At 33.7% G+C, this 21,758-nt stretch overlaps 2 protein-coding genes across 2 annotated transcripts in view; both read left to right on the top strand.

Moving 5' to 3' along the window:
• LOC125059104 (UDP-glycosyltransferase UGT5-like) overlaps window positions 1–21,758 on the top strand; it is a 34,585-nt gene that overhangs the window by 4,140 nt on the left and 8,687 nt on the right. The gene's annotated exons all lie outside the window — the stretch shown is intronic.
• On the top strand, window positions 3,734–21,751 carry LOC125059097 (UDP-glycosyltransferase UGT5-like). The gene is made up of 4 exons (XM_047663306.1): window positions 3,734–4,585; window positions 18,291–18,513; window positions 20,680–20,899; window positions 21,195–21,751. Exons 1-4 carry the CDS (start codon window positions 3,755–3,757, stop codon window positions 21,496–21,498), a joined length of 1,578 nt encoding a protein of 525 aa, XP_047519262.1. The 5' UTR covers window positions 3,734–3,754; the 3' UTR covers window positions 21,499–21,751.

Here is a 21,758-nt window from a genome sequence, read left to right as displayed (position 1 = left end):
TACTGACGCAGGATCCACGTTGTACCTTTCCAACCACTTGAACAGTTTATTTATTTCGTAATCCTACAGCTAACATAAATTATATATAATAACAAACAGTTATACTGAAAATATAGCCAGAGATGGAATACATAATACATTTAACTACAAAAAGTTTCAAAAATGTACAAAAGGAAACAAACAAATAAAAAATTTCAATAAATTTAACTAAGTGGTACCTAATTTGGCTGTGTTGTGTGATTGTGTAAAAGTGAGGGTATGAACGTGAAGGTGTGTGTGGGGTATGTTCATGATGCAGGTGATTTTGCGCTATGGATATTCTTAATACTTCTTTTAAGCATATTCCGCGATAGCTTAAACAAGTCAAGGCTTAAATATTGGTCGTTGTATGTCAGGGCTGCGTGATACAAAACTTAATTTTTTGCGTAGTTAGTGTTGATGTGAGGAACATGAAACAAAGCACGATTACGAGTCTGGTAGGCTGGAGCAAGGAAGGGCAATTTTTTTTAATTTGAGATGATGTCATGGAGAAGCTATAAATCATATTGTTTTCGTCGAGTCTAATTAGTATTTATTTTAAAATGTTCACACGCGTTTATATTTATTAAACTTATTATATATATACTTAGGTCTTATAGGAGATAAAATTTATAGTCTTTTTGGATCTTTTCAATTTTTGAAGTGAAAACTTCTTTAGCGGCGTTGTACACTTTTTTGGAATGGGTAAAAAATGTTACACTCGCGTCAGGACAAATTCGTAAGACGGATGTTTTTTAAAGGATTATGAACCTTCATGCTATATAGGCACGGTTTTAATTCATTTGTCTCTTTCCTCAGATTCATTAATGCATGTGGAATTGGACCTTAAGTCAATACATAAAGGTTTAATTTTGCGAAACGTCTAAAGTTTTATTATTAACGATTTGGTCAGACTGACGACGGATCGAGAGTAGACAGCTGTCGCAGCGTATTTAATGTAATATAAATTGTCATGTTTGTGTACGATAGCGCAATAAATCAATATTGTATTCTACCACATAAATTAACGTTCTTTTATACTGATAATTAAAGCAATTCGTGCAAAATTATTCCCAAACCATTCCAAAATATCAAAAATGCACAACGTTAATATTCAAGTTTTCACTTCTGCAGACTGGATTTTGTGACAGTCTCCTTCTTTGTTTATTTTTAAGTATATCTTTTTATCATCAGCGAACATAAGGTAATTAGAATCTTTAATGCTACTATTAATGTCATAAAGATGTGCATTGTATAACATTGGACCGAATGTAGATCCCTGAGGAACTCCTGAACTTATATGAACACGTATCCCTAGTAGTTGGAGCTTATGTAAGAGGATGGTGTGGTCCACTTTAGAACTGTGAGCGTACACATTATTTTTCTTATTGTAGTGTTCTGCAATCGTGAAAATAATTTCATCGATAAAGAGGATATTTCTGTGCTTTTCACCTGCGTATCGCGACAGAAGGCGTTTCGATCGATACACTCCGTTTAATTGTAAAGATTGATTTAGGGCATGTCCTGTATATTTATTGAGGATAAGCACTAGATCTTGTAATATAATACGCGACAGAGTCCTAGTGGGAATCTTCATTTCTCGCCAAAAGATTTTTTTGCTTCCTAATGGGCTTTTGACGAATTCTGGCTTTAACAGAATTAACATCCTTTGTAGTTCAAACAGCACGCAACCGCCCCGATCTTTTCTTCGTCTTCGACAGACGAAGTGTTGTTGTCTGTTGATAGTACGATATACGAACATACAACATATGACCGATGGCTCCATAGTATATTTATTCTGTTATGTTCTCCTTTTTTAATAATATAAGTCAGTTTTAAACATACACTTTACTTATTCAGGCTATCGGGATAACGTCAAAAGGCTTAAGTATTATCTTCGAGCGTTCACAGCGAATATGTCCTAGACTGAATATTACGAGATAGATACTAGATAGATTTGTGAGTGTGATTTGATAGTTTGACAAGAGATAGATAGATTTGTACTTACCCTAGCGTAATTTTCACTAAGGTTATTTACGAACCGAAAGCATAAGCGTAAGTTGGTCTCTGCATAATAATAAGCAACTATATATTTATGTCTCCTATAAAACTTTAGTAGGTACATACGTTTTCTCTATTTCATTTAGACCTGTATCATTAAACAATACAACAACATGTTTTCAGAATAAGACACAACTGGGCACACAAAATCACAGCTGGGCAAATACTTACATCAGCGATAGAACTATCGCAATGTTTTTCGATCGTGAATAGCTGTAAAAATAATAAATTATTATAACTTATATTAATATGCACAAATCGTCAAGGTTGTACCTTGTCCAAGCAGACCTTGTCCGCAAACTTAACCCCTCGACTTGGAAGATTTTGCGGTGGCAACACTTTGATTCTAAATTAACATTTTCCAGTTCGCAAGTCGAGGGTGTAGACCGCGCAAGAAGAAATGGCGAGAAACTCTCCGCCACTCTTTTTAATCGCTAAGTTTTAAGTCATAGAAATTATTTGAACTGGAGCAAATCAATCCCAAGGATTAGGATCATTTAAATATTCTTCAAATTTATAAAAATCTTTGTTTATTAATTTACGTTTAACGAGAACTTTGAATTTATTCAGTGATAATTATTTTGTTTTATGTTAGAGGAAAGGCAGACTGGCAGGACGCTCATCTGATGTTAAGTGATACCGCGGCTCATGGACACTCGCACTGCCAGTAGGCTCACAAGCGCGCTGCCAGTCTTTTAAGAATTGGTACGCTCTTTTCTTGAAGGACCCTAAGTTGAATTGGTTCAGAAATACTTCAGTGATCGAAGCGGTCTTCCAGGACTTGGAACAGTGCCGATCAAGTGTAGGTACCGGAAAAGGTGCGTTAGGACCGGAGCCAACTCAGGCGCAAAAGTACGGAGCACAATTGGGGGGATGCCATCAGGCCAGCTTGACTTATGGATGTCCAAGGAGGATAAAGCTTTGCGGATGGCACGTTGCCGGAATATTACTTCAGGCATAGTATCACACCGCACTTATGTCGGTGGTTCCTTCCCTTGGTCATCAAAAGTGGAGTTCGACGCAAAGAGACAGCCTAGAAGCGACGCTTTCTCCTTCGCGGTATCGGCTTGTGTGTCATCCTCCCTGTGCAGTGATGGAATAGAGAGCTGACAGGAATTCCCTTGGATAGCTTTGGCAAAAGACCAGATGGCTCAAGTTCTCGAAGGGAGGTGGGCCAATTTCTTGCGAAAAATATAAAAAAACATACTGAGGTACTACTATGTAGGTAAAGAAAATTGTAAAAATTGTATATTTGTTCAATTAAAATAAAACTTTTATTGTCAAAATATACTTTGGATTGTCAAATAAGAGGATACGTATATTATGTATATCCAGTGGTAGTACAACCGTTTTGGTAAATGCTTCAGATTTATTTGTCTGTTTGATAATAATAACTCGACATAGATAACAAGGTATTGTTTATCGATATTCTTATTTCAAAATAACAACAGTCGTATCTTTGACGCGTTTCTGTTTGATAGCGACCGATTTTATAGTTAAGACTACGTAACACTGACGAGATTTGCCTGCAACATAAACCTTATTTAAAGTAGTCTGTATGATAATATGTACGGACATATATAACTTATATCTTAAGTACAATCCTATTTAAAGTGTACATTTATAATATCAGTCAGTATATTGTGCAATTTTCTAACTGGTAGCTTTGTATACGATGATTAAGTCAACAGTTTTATTAAGTATTATATTTTTATTTTCTCAAATAAATGCAGCAAGAATTTTGGCGGTTTTTCCCACACCATCAATAAGTCATCAAGTAGTATTTCGACCTCTTACACAAGAATTAGCACGAAGGGGTCACGAAGTTATAGTCATCACAGCAGACCCAGTATTTACTGAGGAAAATAGACCAAAAAACTTAACTGAAATGGATGTCCATGATATTTCATACCATGCTTGGAGAGATGGACTCGAAGAACGTGATACAGGATTTGGTAAAAAAACCGGTGTTTTTAAAATAGTCAAGAATATGGAAGAATTTCTAAAGGAAATCCTCGAATTACAAGTCAATACGGAAGAAATACAAGCTTTGCTTAACGGTGATAGTAAATTTGATTTGCTAATAATCGAGGCATGTGTACGTCCAGCATTAATGTATTCTCACAAATTTAAAGTACCTGTTATCCAGATAAGTTCATTTGGCTTCATGTTAGGAAATGACGAAGTTATTGGTGCGCTTACACATCCAGTTTTATTCCCAATAATTATGCGCCAGAGGGTTTTCAATCTGACGTTTTGGGAAAAGTTATACGAATTGTACGTGCATTATTGGATTACATATCATTGGCATATGAGTGAAACGAGTGAGCATGAAGCACTTAGTAAATACTTTGGTAGTAACGTACCTTCGTATAAAGAACTGAATAACAATATAGATATGCTTTTTTTAAATATTCATCCTATATGGACGAACAATCAACCACTTCCACCCAATGTTATATCAATTTGGGGAATTCATAAGAATCAAGAAAAGCTTCTACCTCAGGTACTTACATTTTTTTATATTTGCTAATACTAATCTATCAAAATTTTGACAAAGTTTGACGAAGCCAAATTCTAGTTACTTTTTATGCAATGCCCCAAAGTTGCCACGTTAGATCATATATATGTGTCTAACGTATATGTCAGAAATATGTTTTTAGAGAACTTTTCATAGAAAAAGCTACAATAATTTTATGGAACTGTGATAAGTTTTGAAATAAATTGGACTAAAAAAACTTAAGACAAAAATCAACTGTAAAAAAATTAATGGTGAGTTGCAAAGTGTACAATTGTTGTATGTACATGGTAAATAAAGTCATTCAATTCAATAAGATTATTCAACCATAGTTCTGAAATCAAGATTCAAGATTCAAAGCCTTTATTTTTAACTAATACAAGAGAACAAAATATAAATGTATATAAAAAAATAAAAAAAGTTTAACAAGCACAGCTGTCCTCTTGTATAGCTTGCCTTTGTGGCACAAAGACCTCCTCCAACTGTTTCCATTCCTTCCTATCCCTGGCAAGTCTTTGCCACAGAGCTTAGTGGCACCGGTGGCTTTTTTAAAGTCGTCAGCCCACCGGGCACATGGTCTTCCTCTCTTTCGCTTGGTGTTGTAGCGAGGTGTCCATTGGGTGACTTTTTTCGACCATTTTGCTCTCTGGCCTCTGAGCAGGTGTCCTGTCCATCTCCATTTAAGCCTTTTGGCTCTGGTCATTGCATCTTCCCAGTTGGTGATCCTTCGGAGATCTACAGCTCTTTTCCTATCATTCCGTGTGTACCCTAGTATGCTCCTTTCCATACTTCTCTGGCAAGTCACAAGCTTTTGACTTGTGACTTGCTTAGTGGTCCAAGTTTCGCAGCCGTACGTTAGGATAGGTAAGATACAGGTGTTGAAGATGCTCCTTTTGATCCTAAGTGGGTAATCTTTATTCTTTAGGATGTGTTTTAATGACCAGAATCTTTTCCAGGCATTTGAGGTTCTTCTCTCTATTTCCTGATGGGCTTGTTCTGTCATGGAGATGAGTTGTCCCAAGTATATGTAGGTTGTCACATATTCTAGGTTTTCGTTCTCTAGGATAATAGTATCTGGTGTTCTGTTTGTCATGGCTTTTGTTTTTGATTTGTTCATTGTTAAACCCACTTCTTTGCTTTTGGTTGCCAGTTCTTCGATCATAGTTTGTAGTGTTCCCGGGTTGTCAGTTATGAGCACAATGTCATCTGCAAATCTCAAATGGTTGATCCTTTCTCCATCTATGTTTATACCGCAATCTTCCCAATATAGGTTTCTGAAGACTTCTTCCAACACACTAGTAAAGAGCTTAGGCGAAAGAGGGTCTCCCTGTCTGACTCCTTTTTTGAGTGGGAATGATTCTCCCAGCATCTCCAGCTTCACCCTGGCCGAGCACTGGCTGTAGACATTTCCGATGAGTCTAATGTATTTCCCTTCAATGCCTTGGTTTTTTAGCGCTCTCCAAATGCATGGGTGCTCCAAAGAGTCGAAAGCTTTGCTGTAGTCGACAAAAGCCAGATACAGGGGATATCCATATTCCTGGCACTTTTCGACAATTTGCTTCAAGGTGTGCATGTGGTCTATTGTGGAGAATCCAGACCGAAATCCGGCTTGCTCGATAGGTTGTTGTTCGTCAAGTTGTTTGGTGAAGCGGTTGAGAATGATTTTTGCAAAGACTTTATACACGTTGGACATAAGACTGATAGGACGATAGTTGCTAAGGTCTTCTTTGTCTCCTTTCTTGTGGATTAGGATTATTGTGCTTTGTGTCCATTGTGTAGGTATGTATTCAGTATCTAATATTTCATTGAATAGGTTTGTTAATGTTGTTAGTGTGTCCGGAAGTGCAATTTTGATTGTCTCATTTGTTATGTTGTCGGGGCCAGGGGATTTTTCATTTTTCTGTGTCAGGATTGCATATTCGACTTCCCTTTCTAAAACAGGTGGGATAGGATCTTCGTGTTCTGGGTCAGGGTTGGCATATGTTTCGGAATTGTTGTTACATGAGTACAGTTCTTTAAAGAAGGATGTTGCAGTATCTAGTATTGTTTTTCTATTTGTAACTAAGTTTTTGTCCTGTTTTTTGAGTCTTGGTATCCATTGTTTAGGTGGTTGTAGTTCTTTTAGGGCTTTCCTTATTCCTCCTGTTTTAGTAATATGATTTATTATGCAGTCCATTGTTTTTTTTGCTTTATCCTTTTTTATACTCTTGTTAATTTCTTTGCTGATCCTTGTTATTTCTTTTAATATGTCTTTATCCTTTTTGTTCTTGAATAATTCTTTTCTTTCCGAAATTAGTTGTTTGGTCTGTGTGCTTAATATTTCCTTCGTCTGTTGTTTTGGTTTTTTAGCTTGATACATTCTGTTTATTTCTTTATTGTGTCTTTCCTGCATTGCGTTCGGCGATTCTAGCAGATGGTTTGCGTCTAATTTGGTAGTAAGGGTGTATTCCTCAGAAGGTAGCACTTGTTTGTAGCGTTGCCTAGATTTAACCTGGTTTTTGGAGTGTAAGGTTGCTCTGACCATTCGGTGGTTGGTGTAGAAGTTGAACTGGTTGATTACCTTTACGTCTTTGAAAGCTTTGGGTTGATTGCTTGTTATGAAATCGATTTCGTTATGGTAGCTACCGTCTGGTGACTTCCAGGTCCATTTTTTGCTTGGTTTTTTCTTAAAGAATGTGTTGAGGATAGCCAGGTTGTTTTCGTGACTCAGATTTACTAGTCGTTCTCCGTTATTATTTCTCTTTCCTATGGTGTATTCGCCGATGATATTTTCTTCTCCTGATCTTTGCTTGCCAATTTTCCCATTGAAGTCTCCCATAATTATTAAGTTTTTTTCTGTTACATCTATTGTTTTGGATAGTTGATGATAGAATGAGTCTTTTGTGGCTTCTTCTGCTTGTTCTGTTGGTGCATACACTTGTATCAAGGTCCAGTGTTCTCTGTAGCCTGTTATCTTTATTTTTAGGATTGCTATTCTTTCTGAGATGCCTGTGAATTCTAGTATGCTGTTCTTGAGTTCCTTTCTGACCATGAAGCCTACTCCGTAGTGTCCTTTTGTCTCTCCAATAGAATATAGAATGTAGTCGTCATGTTCAGTGATTTCTGTTCCTAGTCTTCTGACTTCGCTAAGGCCTAGAATGTTCCATTTAATGTTCTTGAGCGCCTCTTCCAGTTCCATAAGTCGATCGCATGTTTTTAGTGTTAGTACGTAGTCAAATCGCGACGGTTATCAAAGGTTTTTTTAAAAAGGAAAACTTTATTAAGTAAATTACACTTAATATTCTTAACTTATAGTCGATATGAGACTCTTATTCTAAGTTGGTCGATGTTAGACCCTATCACTATGGTGGTCGATATTAGACTCCCTTTAATATAATTATAATCTTACAGCTAAAACCCCTTACATGATAACTTTGATTCGTGGAACACAATGGAATCATAAGACTAAGCATTGATTGCATTAACGCTTACAGTGCTATTTGGGTATCTGTGTGACATTGTAACTTTTCCCTCCTTAAGCTCGAAATCATCTGAAGAACAATTTTTCGGAGGATGGTTTCGGCCTTGAAATATTATACATGTTTTTATCTTTTTGTATGCCAGAAAGGATATAAGACTTAAAATTAACATTACATATAGAATTATTGTCCCTAAACTGACACTATTGGTTTTCACTACACTATCACTTTGATTTTCACTGTTTTGTAGGGCGTATGATAATACTTTTAAATTGGTTAAATCAACCCCATTCAGCTTAACAGGATTAATGTTGCTCTGGATACTGATCTTCAAATTTTCAGGTAAATTTACTAGCGGCAGCTTTTGAGATATAAGCTTCTCACCGTTACTGCTATGTATTCTTAAATTGTGATTTGCAATGTTACATTGGCATTTATCTTCAATGGTTAATAAGTAAGTATTTATGAGAGTGTAATGTAAAATTTCATTATCACAGGTTCTAACCAGATCAACAGGTGATTTAGAGTAGATTATCCATCGGTTAATCTGTAAAAGTTCCACTTTAATTTCTTCGAATTCTATTGGAATTTGTTTGCAAGAGACGTTGTGAGAATATTTCATCAGGTCCAGGATACAAGTGTCTTCAACAGGTACCATGGTCTGCAGCTCATCACAGAGGTATATTTCTTCTTCTATATTCTTACATGGTGTCGACAGCGATTTCGCTTTCAACCCCTTCGCAATAAGGTAAGGATACTTGGGTAATATTATTAAGGTAAGGTTTGTTTCAGGTTGGGTGATAGGTAAGGGTACAATTTTATAATAAAAATAAGTTTCTTTCTTAACTAAGGGTATTTCTAATACTAAAGTAATAACATTGTTCTTAAAATACGATTTCAATGTCATGGACTGTTCAATTCTTACAATATTTTCAGGAATTACTTTAAATATCAGCTTATCTGTTTTCTCTATGATTCTAAGTACATTAATGAGTTCATTACTATTAATTATAGATTGATGTAATACGCCCATTCTACTGAATGCTAAAATGTTTTCAATCTCGGTCAATTTTGTGTAAATTATTTGAAAATTATGTAAGAAGGAATTATAGATATGTGTTATTTGGTTAACATGTGAAATAATTGAAATGTCTTTAATATTTTTATTAATTTTATTAATTGCATCACTTAATTGTTCGAGATTGTTTGTAATATTTATAGTAGAGTTTGCAACAAGTCTTATCATTTCGGATATAACAGTAGTTTTCTTTTCCAGAGAATGTTCACGAGATTTTACATTTTTTATTAAGTTGTCATATTTAATAGCATCATCGTAATCCAAATTTCCTGTTATCATTTTAACTAGAGATCCCAAAGGATTAATGAGTCCTCTTTTCTGTCTGTTAATTGGTACAATTTCTGAATATTTGTTTAATGTGATATTTAACATATAATTAACTTGAAGCTTAACATCATTGAAGTATATTAACGAAGAGCTACTGGTATTTAACTGTAATTCTACTTTTCTATTTAGTTCTATATACCTATGCATATTAAATTCTAATTCTTCCTTAATAAGTTTAATATCTAATGTCTTAATTACTATCCACTTATCATACGTAATCATAGCGGTTCCTTCTCTAAGAGGGAGAACGCCTGGATTCTTCTCAACCTTTTGAAGTTGAAGGGCCCGGATCGTTACTGCTTGGGTCACTAGCAGGACGAACCTGTGGGGGACGTTTTATGTCTTTTATTGGAACATTTTTATCTTTTGTGCTAGTTTCTACCAATACTACATTTCTTTTTATTTTACCCTTAACTTTTGCTTTTTCATACCTGGGCTTATCCTTGCTTCTACGTCGATTTATGCCTTTAATAAAAACATTATCACCTTCATTTAAATCAAAATTAGTTTCTCCTACTCTACTTTGTTGAACTTTTTCTTTCCTAGTTCCTATTTTATCGGTTAAGTATTTGTATAAGTAGTGAGTTCTTTTTGCATGATCCCTAACTAGTTGTTGAGTATATTCTTTATCAAAATTTAAATTAAATTGATTGTTATTTTCCGTGTGACCAAATACTACTTCAAACGGAGTGAGACCTGTTACTGAATGGATTGTTTGATTGTAAGCCATTATAGCATAAGTCATCACTGATGTAGCATCTGTGAATTTATGTTCATATTTCGCAAGTCTATATATTTCTAAAATTGTGGAATGGAATCGTTCTATTAATCCCATTGAGTTTGGATTGTTAGGGGTGCCTATGTGAATGTCTATTTTATATAATGTCATTAAGTCTTTCATGAGTTTATTATTGAATTCAGAACCAGGGTCTGAACTGATTTTAGTAGGTACGCCGTAGAATGAAAAATACTTTATAAGTGCCCTGACTACCTCAGGTGTCGATCTATCTGGGATTTCAAAAGCTTGTGCTAACTTACTAAATGCGTCTAATATGGTTAAGTAATATTTTCCTTCTATGGAGAATAAATCTATAAATAATTCTTGAAAAGGTCTTGATTGAGTTTGTGTAAGTTGTAATTGAGGTTTAAATGGTCTACGATCGTATTTCATACGTTTACAAGTGTCGCATGAATTTATTAAACTGGTTACGGTTTCTTCTAAATTTGTCCAAAAATAAACTCGTTTTAAATGAGAAATTGTTTCTTTAATACCTCGGTGACAGGTTTTGCCTACGTGATACTTCATTACTATTTCCTCTTGTTCTTTTTCGTCAGTGACATTAATTACTCTTTCAGTGCATTCATAAAGCTTTACGGTTTCTTTTCTAAATAATGAAATTAATACTTGTGTGAATAATTGTCGGTGTGCTTTATTTTCGTAATAGATAAAGTATTTAATTTTGGGTCTAATATATTCTTTAAGAAATTTTTTTATTAACTCGGAATTATCTAGGGGTAAGTGAACCTCTAAAATCTTTTGCTTGGGATGTGAACGAATTTTAACTGAAAGTTCATTTTTAAACCATGGGTATATTAATATTTGGTTTGGTTTTGTATCTATAGCTTCGTAAAGTATGGGAATGCCATCAGTATCCATATCTTCAGCAGAATGTGCTGTATCTGTACTAGAGTTTATTGTTAATGTACGTGATGATGACCTGGAATTAACTCGAGATGGAATAGTCCTAGATGCTTCAGAAAAAGACATAGAGTTACTGTTGTCATTTTCAGGTTCTTTACTTTGGTTGTTTTGTCCTAATCGTGTTATTGAATCGGTTAATTCTTGAATATAGTCATCAAGATTTCTATCAGAGTTATCTACATTAACTACCATTGATTGATTATCTTTATCGTTTTTACCTAAAGCATTTAATTTAATACGTGAGAGAGCATCAGCATTGGTGTTTTGCTTTCCATTCTTATGAATGACTTTAAAGTTGTATTCAGCTAATCTGAGTTTATATCTAGTCAATTTACTATTTGGTTCTTTAAGAGAATCTAGCCAAGCTAATGGTCTATGGTCTGTATAAATTGTAAATTTTGTTCCATATAGGTACGGACGAAAGTGTTTAACTGCCCATACTATCGCTAATAACTCTTTTTCTATAGTACTGTAACGTTTTTCTGTGTCATTCAAAGTTCTACTAGCATATGCTATTGGTTTATCACTGCCTACTTGGCCCTGCGAGAGTACAGCTCCAAGTGCATAGTCAGATGCGTCAGTTGTCAAAATAAAAGGCTTTGTAAAGTCGGGATATTGAAGTAATGGTGCATTAACAAGAAGTTCTTTGCATTTTTCAAATGATTTTAAATAATTTTCATTAATTACAATTTTACTGTTCTTTTTTAGACATGCTGTCATGGGTTGTGTAATCTTTGAGAAGTCTTTTATAAATTTTCGATAATAACCAATAAGTCCGAGAAAGCTCTTAATTTCTGTCGTAGTTTTTGGTACTGGGTAATTAAGTATAGCGTCTATTTTGTCGGTATTTGGTTTTAGTCCGTCAGGTGTAATTGTATGTCCTAAGTAATTTGTTTCTTTGCAAAGGAATTCCGATTTATCGAGTTGGACTTTAAGGTTGGTCTTTCTAAGTCTGTCGAATACTAGTTTTAGTTTTATTAGGTGTTCGTCGAGGCTAGATGAAAAGATAATTATATCATCTAAGTAAATTAAGCAATGTATGCCCTGCAGTCCTCTAAGAATATTGTCCATTGCTCGTTGGAATGTCGCTGGTGCGGTCTTTAACCCAAACGGCATTCGAAGGAACTCATAGTGTCCAAATTCAAATTCAAATTCAAATTCAAAAATCATTTATTCACGTAGGTAACACAATGTACACTTGTGATTCGTCATTAAAGAAATAAATATTAATGCTTCTAATTTTACATTTACTGCCAGTTCTCAAATCAAGGGCGTAGAACGGAAGAGAAGAACTGGCAATAAACTCTCCGCCACTCTTTTTAATCGCCATGTTTTTTTTTTTACACAACGTTTGTAAGGAGTTGAATTGAGTTGAAAAGGCAGTTTTAGGTTGGTCTTCTTTTTCTATTTCCAGTTGGTGATAACCACTAGCCAAATCAAGTACTGAGAAGTAACAGCTTTTACCTAGTTTGTCAAAGAGGTCAGTTATATTAGGTAATGGATATTTATCGTCTATTGTAATGTCATTCAGTCTTCTATAGTCAACAACCATCCTAAACTTCTTTTCACCACTAGCGTCAATTTTTTTTGGTACGAGGTGTACAGGTGCACACCATGGAGAATTAGATTCTTGTATTACATTATCTTTTAAAAGTTTATCTATTTGATTCCTAATTTCAACAGCTTCGGCTGGAGATTGACGATAAGGTTTTACGTAAATTGGGTCTTCATTAGTTGTACGAATTTTATGCTTAACTTGATTAGAAAAACTTAATGGTATATGCTCGCTGTAAAAAATATCTCTATATTCAAAACACAAATTAAAAATTTTAGTTCTTTCTTCCTCATTCATGTGTTCAAAACGTAATTTTGACAAATTTTGTTTCAGAATTTTATCAATGTTATAATCATGAATTGTTTGAGTATTATTTATATTAATTATTTCTTCATTGTAACTTGTAACTATTAGAGGTTTAGTGAATTTAATTTCATAGTTTTTATCAGTTGCATTCTGTATTATAGTGGTAGCATAACCGTTTTCGCATTTTACAAGAGCAGATGGTGTTCTTATACCTTTACCAAAATTAATTGAATTTAATATTGCTTGTCCATTAGGAAGATTAACAGGAACCTTAACACGAGTTTCAGATCGTGCATCAACATGAATGCCAAAAGGTGGACTATAAATAATTGGTATTTCTGTGTCACGAGTTCTTAAAATTTGATTTTTCATGTCTATATTAGCGTCAAGTTGTTTTAATAGGTCTGATCCTATTAAACCGCCATAATCGCTATCCACATTATAGATATAAAATTTATGATAATCTGTACTACAAAAAGTTTTAAAGAGAGGTATATAAATTACTTCGTTATGGTGACTCTGTGCGTGTGTACTCACGACTTCGAATGGCTCATAATATTTAAATTCTGTCAAATACTTATTAACTATTTCAGGACTTATAAAGGATCGTGAACTACCTGTGTCTATCATAAACTTACTATTTATTTCGGGAATTTCAATATGTGGCAACTTTAAAGTACCGTGATGATTTAATTGTATTACTTCGGTTTGTCGGTTATTGAGGCTTGTGTATGAAAATTTTCAGGTTCTGAGGTGTCAATAGCTTCTTCTGAATTTTGTTCTAATTCGCAATAATTATCTGGAGTAAAATCGTTCGAATCTACATTATAATATTCATAGGGATAATTATCTTCGTGTGTATAAAATGTTTCATGATCGTAATCTGTGTAATTATTCATATCGTCGTTCATGTAATTTGTATAAAATAAATTATTTGATGTTCTTGGTGTCATAAAATTTGGCTTAGCTTGAGGCGCCGTTCGCATCGATACATCGTTATCATATCTATGTACCGGTTTTGGTTGATGATTTTGTGGGATACCAAATTTAAATTGTTGTTGATTCGTTGTTTGGGGGAATTGCCTGTATCCAAATTGAGGTGGTCCACCACCAAACTTAAATTGTGAATTATTAGGATTATTAGGATTATATAACCCTTGCTTTTGGTTGGTACCGAATTTAAAATTAGAGAAATTAGGTTTAAATCCTTGAGGTTGTTGTTGTGGTTGTATTCCAAATTTGAAATTCATTGGAGGCTTATTTTGGTATTGGGGTAATTGATTAAACTTATTAAAATTATTTTGTGAAAAATTATTTCGTGATAAATTATTTTGTGGTAAATTATTTTGTGGAAAATTATTTTGTGTTAAATTATTTTTTTCATTAATATTTTGAGTATATTTTTGTCTATTAACACTCCGTGATTTATATTGGTTAAGGAAATTTACTTCTTCCATTACTACACTAAGCGCGTCTTCTAGAGTTGTACATCTATGTAATCGGACAACGCGTATCATATCTTCGGGCAAATTGAAAAGGAAAACATTTAAACATGTATGGTTATATATATTCATCTTCGCGTTCTTAATATTCTCGTCCTCTATTAAATTAATTTTTGAAAATAATGTGCTACGGACGCTTTGGATTCGATTACAAAAGCTTAAATATGACTCGCCTTGATTAATTTTAATATTTTCTAATTCAATCGAAATACATTCTTCAGTTCTAGGATCTCCGAAATGTTGGATAAGAGTTGTTCTTAGCTCCTCCCAATTATTGATGTCTTGTCTCTCGCTAATCAAGTGACTTGCCTTACCTCTAAGGCGGCTAGTTATAACATGAAATATGTATATATCTTGTGCTATATTCGGATGTTCTGGCCTAAAGGCTCTAATGACATACTCACTTTTATTTAAAAATAAATTTAATAGTTTTTGTTCCCCATCGAACTTTGGTATAATATTTAGTATATCAGTTGGAATAGTGCGTATTTCTTGCATTTTTAAGAAAAAATATTTATTACAATTAATTAAAAAGTTTAAATTTATATTCTTTACTTACTTAATAATTCAATATAATTTTCTTTTTATTTCAATTAAAATCTTTATCAACTTATAATTACTTAAATCTATTTTACACAATACACAGTCAAACGGAAATAAAATGGGACAGGTTGGAATGCGAAGAGGTTTACTCACATAAGTCTGCAACCCATTTCTTCTATTTATAACTGCTTCTGCTTCTTTCACTTTTTACCTTTAACCGTCGAATTACGCGATCAATAATGACTTATTTGTTTGGTCGTAAAATATCCGTTAAATGCGTAAAAACACACGCGCAACCCTATACTCAGACTGATTTTAAGTCTTCACAGGCACAGGATCACGACGGATATCCTACCGGCTGCGCCAGTCAAATCGCGACGGTTATCAAAGGTTTTTTTAAAAAGGAAAACTTTATTAAGTAAATTACACTTAATATTCTTAACTTATAGTCGATATGAGACTCTTATTCTAAGTTGGTCGATGTTAGACCCTATCACTATGGTGGTCGATATTAGACTCCCTTTAATATAATTATAATCTTACAGCTAAAACCCCTTACATGATAACTTTGATTCGTGGAACACAATGGAATCATAAGACTAAGCATTGATTGCATTAACGCTTACAGTGCTATTTGGGTATCTGTGTGACATTGTAACTACGTTGAGCGTGCCGATATAAATATTGGTGTTTATTTGACTTCGTTGCTTAGACTTTGGTAGGTTGGGCTTTGGTGGGTTTGGATTTGGTAGGTTGTGTTTTGGCCGGTTCGTTTGCTCCAATGTGATTTTCAGAGATCTCTCTCGAGGGTCAGCTGGAGGGCTGCGGTCGCGCTTCCCCACGGAGACCGCTGTCCGGCTTGGGGAAAGGTATATTTTGTTGGTTGTTTGTATTTGTTCTTTGGTTTTATTTTTGTTTTGATTCCGGGGACCGCTGTGTACTAATTGTTATTGGTTAGATGTTTCTGAAATAGAATTTGTTCTGTGGCGTATCATTTTTTCAAATGCATTGGTTACAATCATTTTCTTTGGCTCCGTCTGCCTTGTACCTTCATAGCAGTCAGATTGCGTTGGTGTTTTAGATGGTGAGCGCTTCCTTTTCTCAGTTGCCTTGGTTGAGTTTGTTTCCTTTATTATGAGCCGATCATATCGGATGAGAGCCAGATTTCCTTTCTTTCTTTCTTCTTGTTGTAGGGACTTTAATTCTTTTCTCTTCCGCAGTACTTCTTTGGGGTAGTCTTCAGACACGTATATGTTTGCAGGGAATCTTTTGTTGTTTTTTAAGATTTCTATTTTTCTCCATGCTAGAGTAAACTTTATGAGAATAGGCCTGCGTTTCTGGTCGACTTTAGAGCCAAGTCTACGAGCTTCACTTATTTCCCATTTATCAAAGTTGTCCAACTCGCAATCTTTACCCACCTCGTTAAGGACCTTCAGGACCAGTTGTAGGAGTTCTGCATTATTGCTTTCGTTTTCCTCTACTCCGTGGAGTATTAAATTATTTTTTCTGACTTCTCTCTCCAGATTTTGCACCTTATTCTTCATAATTGCCACGTCGTTTTTAAGTATTTTATTCTCTTCTACCAACGGTTTCAGTTTTTCTTCTATTGTCGACGCCATACTTTGGGTAAGGCTTTTGGTGAGGGCAGTTGTTTGCTCACGAAATTCGTCCCTAGTATCCTTTTTGTTTTTATTCAGCTTCTCGTCAATTTCCATTATTTTTTCTAGTAGACGTGCCAGCTGTTTCTCCATGGCTGTGAGTTAGCGTTAGTACGTGTGTGTAAAATCGATTTTTAGTTGGCAACACTAAGTTAGCAGCACTGGTTGGTAGTTGGTATCACCGGTTGATTTTTTTTTTTCTATGTAATATTTATTACATTAATCTTGCGGACACTGCCCTCTATTGACAATTAGTTAGATTAGTTACTTTATATTATTATTAAATATATTTCCGTAATTGCACAACAATAAATGCTCTCTTTAAAAGTGTCTCAGTAAAAATTGCACTGCAATAAATGCTCTTCACAGTAATGTACGTTTCAGTACTTATACTTTATATTTAAACAACTCACAATAACGGTCGTTGATCCAAAATAAACACGTATTAGACAGAAAAAACTGTCAATCTGGGATCTCAGTTCACTTACACAAAGTTTTTTTTTTTTAGTTCACAATTTATAGTCACCAACACAAAATCAGTTTTGAAAAGTCGAACTATTTGTATATATTCCGTACTCCACAAAGCACCTATCACTTCCAGAGATGGACAATTCACTAATATTGCCTTATTATTGCTATTTATGATATATTTCTACTTTTAACTATATTTAATTAATTATGTTATGAGGACACGATGTGTCTGTTATGACTACCCGCCCCGGAATCCTGAATTTGAAATAAGTTTATTAAAATATACTAAATGAAAGTAAAATTTGACGGGTTGTATTGCGGGAGTGCCGGCGGAAGTGAAAATTTGAATATTAACGTTGTGCATTTTTGATATTTTATTTTGGGTAGGGAATCATTTTGCACGAATTGCTTTAATTAACAGTATAAAAGTACTATCATTCATGTGGTAGAATACAATATTTATTTATTTCGCTATCTTACACAAACATGATAATTTATATTACATTAAATACGCCGCGCCAGCTGTCTACTCTCCATCCGTCTTACGAACTTTCGATCAGGCCACGTGTCCTGACGCGAGTTTAACATTTACCCAATCCAAAAAAGTGTACAACGCCGCTGAAGTTTTCACTTCAAAAAGCTCCTTAATTTTTACTTATAATTAAATAAATACGAAATAGAGCAAGAGATTTAATATGAATTATTAATTTGCATTCTCGACTAACTTTCAACTAACTAATGTTAATAATATTTCAAGGACAAACAGTAATAAAATGTCAAACTTTTCGTTTTGAATCTGTGGTTTTGTGCTGTCAATTTTGTTAAAATATTTTACTTTGAACGTTTTAATTTATCTATTTGTTAAATTAAGTGCACAAGTGTTTGTATAAAAGTATAAAGTAATGTATGTGAATAGAAATTTAATTGTTTGTTAAGTTAAGCTTTCTAATATTTGTTTGGGTCATTTAAGTACAAATGACGGTAGAAATTAATTTTTCCTACCCTAACAGAAATCATGATTAATGTTTTAAGCAGCATCTGTATTCTTTTCCAACTCTTATTTTTTTACCTTTGGTAATATCTTGATTTGCAGGCCATCCAAGAGTATATGGATTCTTCCAAAAACGGTGTAATATACTTTAGTTTGGGTTCTAATGCACAGTCGTCGACGTTGCAGTCGGATACAATAAATATGTTAATCGATGTATTCTCCAAATTGCCATACAATGTTTTATGGAAATGGGAAAAAGATGAACTACCTGGAATATCGAAAAATATTAAAATATCAAAATGGTTACCTCAAACCGATCTCTTACGTAAGTAGAACATTGATATTTTTTTTTAAATTGTAAATGTTACCTGTCGCAGATAACTCTTGTCATGCGCAATGATTGAAAAGCGCATAGCTTATATTAAATAAATTGTTATTTATCTAGCTGTTGCGCGCGACTTATAATTGAGATTATTCTATTAGTAACTTTGTAAGGTTTTATTAACTCCATAAAATAAATCGAATTTAATGTGATAAATTCCACTTCATAGAACTCAAACCAGGTCTTACTTTACCTCGCACCTTACTTTTGTGCGAGAATACTACACAAATTAAAATAAATTGCGGCTTTTTCATTGATAGATAGTTTATGTTAATCAATTGCATATAAAAACTTTAAACATTTCTTATCTTACATAAATTACGCATTTGATAAATCGAGTGCTTCGATAAGTAGTGCTTGAATTGGTGTAGTGTGGTAGATATTAATATCGCAATTTCATTTCTGAATAATGACTTATATAACTAAGGGTTATTCATATAACTACTTAAACCATAAGTCCTCACCAGATGGTTTTCACATATACATATTTATCAAATCAATGTATACAAAATATTGTAAAAACTATTTTAAATGAGTAAGTATGGAGATACTTGCCCTTTCTTCTCCATATGAAACTACCTTTTGGAAGGGGCAACTAGTCATTTTTTTCAATATTTTGAACTTGTAATTTTGACTTTCGAAAGTGCCTTTTTAATAGGCTTAATTTAAATAAATGACTTTGACTTTAGATCGAGTTCCATGCCTTTCTTTAATTATTTAATTGGTTATAATATTAATATATCTATAGATATAGTGGCCTCTACACTTCCTTTCTATTTAAATTTTTGTTGGAAATGGAAATGTTGGAAAGACTGGGGCTGCGTGTGCAAAATATCCACACTCGGCGGGGTAATCGGTCGCAATTGCTGGCAGTGCCTCGGGCGCGGACGAACTTACTTAGAGAAACATCATTTACGCGTGTTTTGCGCACCCTAAACACTATTGCAAACACTTGCTACGGATATATTTAGTTGCACAAAAATAGGAAATAAGGAAAAAAATAAAATACAAATTTTCAAAAGGGAATTGTGAATCCATAATTGTGGATCTGACCATCGCCTGGTATCCATTACAAGCAATGAAGTTGAAGTGAACTTCATCACAAGTTCATAAGTATAGGCTAACTTTATGTATAAATTATTATTTACTTATTCACGCTGTCTCCGTTATGCAATATCACATTCAATTTATACTTTTTTGTTTGAGTTCCGAAGGCCGCAGATTTAGATGAATGTAGGCGTCAACCTAGGTGACAATCATCTAGGTCTTAGTATAGCACAGTTATACATTGAGACAAGTTATATTGTCAATGCATTATTATTTCTAAATTTCTGAACGCTATTTGTTCTAAAAACTAACTCATGAGGATATTAACTAACTAATTAATGGTTATTATTAAATGCGTTAACACAATAATTCTATGTATAGCAGTAGAAATAAAACTCCATAGAAATATTAATTGTGGTAGAGGTCTCGTCTTGTCAAAATTTCCAATTGAGCGGAGTTCCTAAGGACCTTATGTCTTAATGGACTATTTTTGGAACTCGGCTTTTCTAAGGGTAAGATTCTGAGTCGAACAAAAGCACTAAGTAAACCATATTAAAGCAGACCTTTGATAATATTTCGCCTTAAATATATATAAAATTAGTTTAATATATTATTCAATTTTAATCTAAATACACACACTCACACACACCAACTCAAGATCGGCTGGACCGATGTAAGTTATCTCTTTTTTGGTGGATTCTTATCTGCTCCAAGTAGCAGAATAAGTTATAAAATATCGGATGAGTTATCGAGTCACAATAAATTAATTAATTTTACAAATGCAAACAGCATGTGGGACATCTGTTGACAAAATAAAAGAATATATACTACCGCTTTATTCTTACACCGAATAACATCCTTGTTTCGCAGTGGCAAGCAATAAAACATTTCTGTAAAAAAAATGTATCAATGTCACCTTAATGCAATCCTTAATTAAGTTAATCTTTAGTTAAACTAAAGTTAACACGATATTATTAGACTGTTAGGCTGAACGAAGTTCGCCGGGTCTCTAGTATTAAAATAAATAGAAATTGTTTGGAACATAATTATTTTTAATTACAGGTCATCCAAATTTAAAGCTATTTATCACACAAGGAGGTCTACAGTCTACCGATGAAGCTATCAACTCTGGGGTACCACTCATAGGGATACCGATGCTGGCTGATCAATGGTACAATGTGGAGTTTTATGAACATCTCAAAATTGGCATTGGTCTCGACATAGAAACAATAACGAGAGAAAAACTATTAAAGGCTATCGAAACAGTTATCAGCGATAAAAGGTATTTAAGTTATTTTATGTTTAACATATGCCAGCGACTCTAGTATTATTATCATAATTATGTAATTATTGATGGCAAGGTTAAATTTTAGGTTCGGTATTAATTTAGTAATGACAAATGCGTGTTCGTTTCGCGTTTACTATCTATTTTTTTTTCAATTTCTTCTTCTACTAACTCTAACTTCTAAATATAATTGTTATTATTATATAGGTATTCTTAATTTAAGTAGCCATAGCTAAGATTTTTTTCTGAGCATGCTTTCAATTAAAATGAAATAATTTTCTCCTATTTTCAGCTATAAAGAAAACATACTAAAGCTTCGAAATATTTTAAATGATCAACCACAGACTGCATTAGATCGCGCGGTATGGTGGACCGAATACGTGTTGCGACATGGTGGTGCAAAGCACCTTCGAGCTGCGACTGCTAATTTGACCTGGTTTGAGTTCTATGAAGTGGAATTTATACTAAAGCTTCTACTGCTTATCTTCACTACCATAGTAGTATTAATAATAATAAGCCATCTTGTGTATAGACGTCTGCGATGTTTTATGAATTCATATAAAGTCAAGATTACAAAAGATAAAAAACAAATTTAGTTTTTTACCCTTTTATCGTCAATTAGATAAAAGTTTTGTATTTTGAGTTATTTTTAATGACATTATTAATGCCTACTAACAAATTGTTGCAATTTCTTTTAGGTGTGGATATATTAGGTTGCTCGCCTGAGAACGTTTTAACATAATACTATGACCTTCACTATTATATATTAACCGAATGTACTGTTAATGTTTTCTTATTGTGTATTTTCAATCAATGGCAAATATATCAGATGGTATTAAAATAAATAAACGGTTTT

Source organism: Pieris napi, chromosome 19, assembly GCF_905475465.1.
Source record: "Pieris napi chromosome 19, ilPieNapi1.2, whole genome shotgun sequence".
NCBI classification, from domain to species: Eukaryota; Metazoa; Arthropoda; class Insecta; order Lepidoptera; family Pieridae; genus Pieris; species Pieris napi.
Note: the sequence above shows the minus strand (reverse complement) of the source record. Positions and strands in the feature narration are given on the sequence as shown.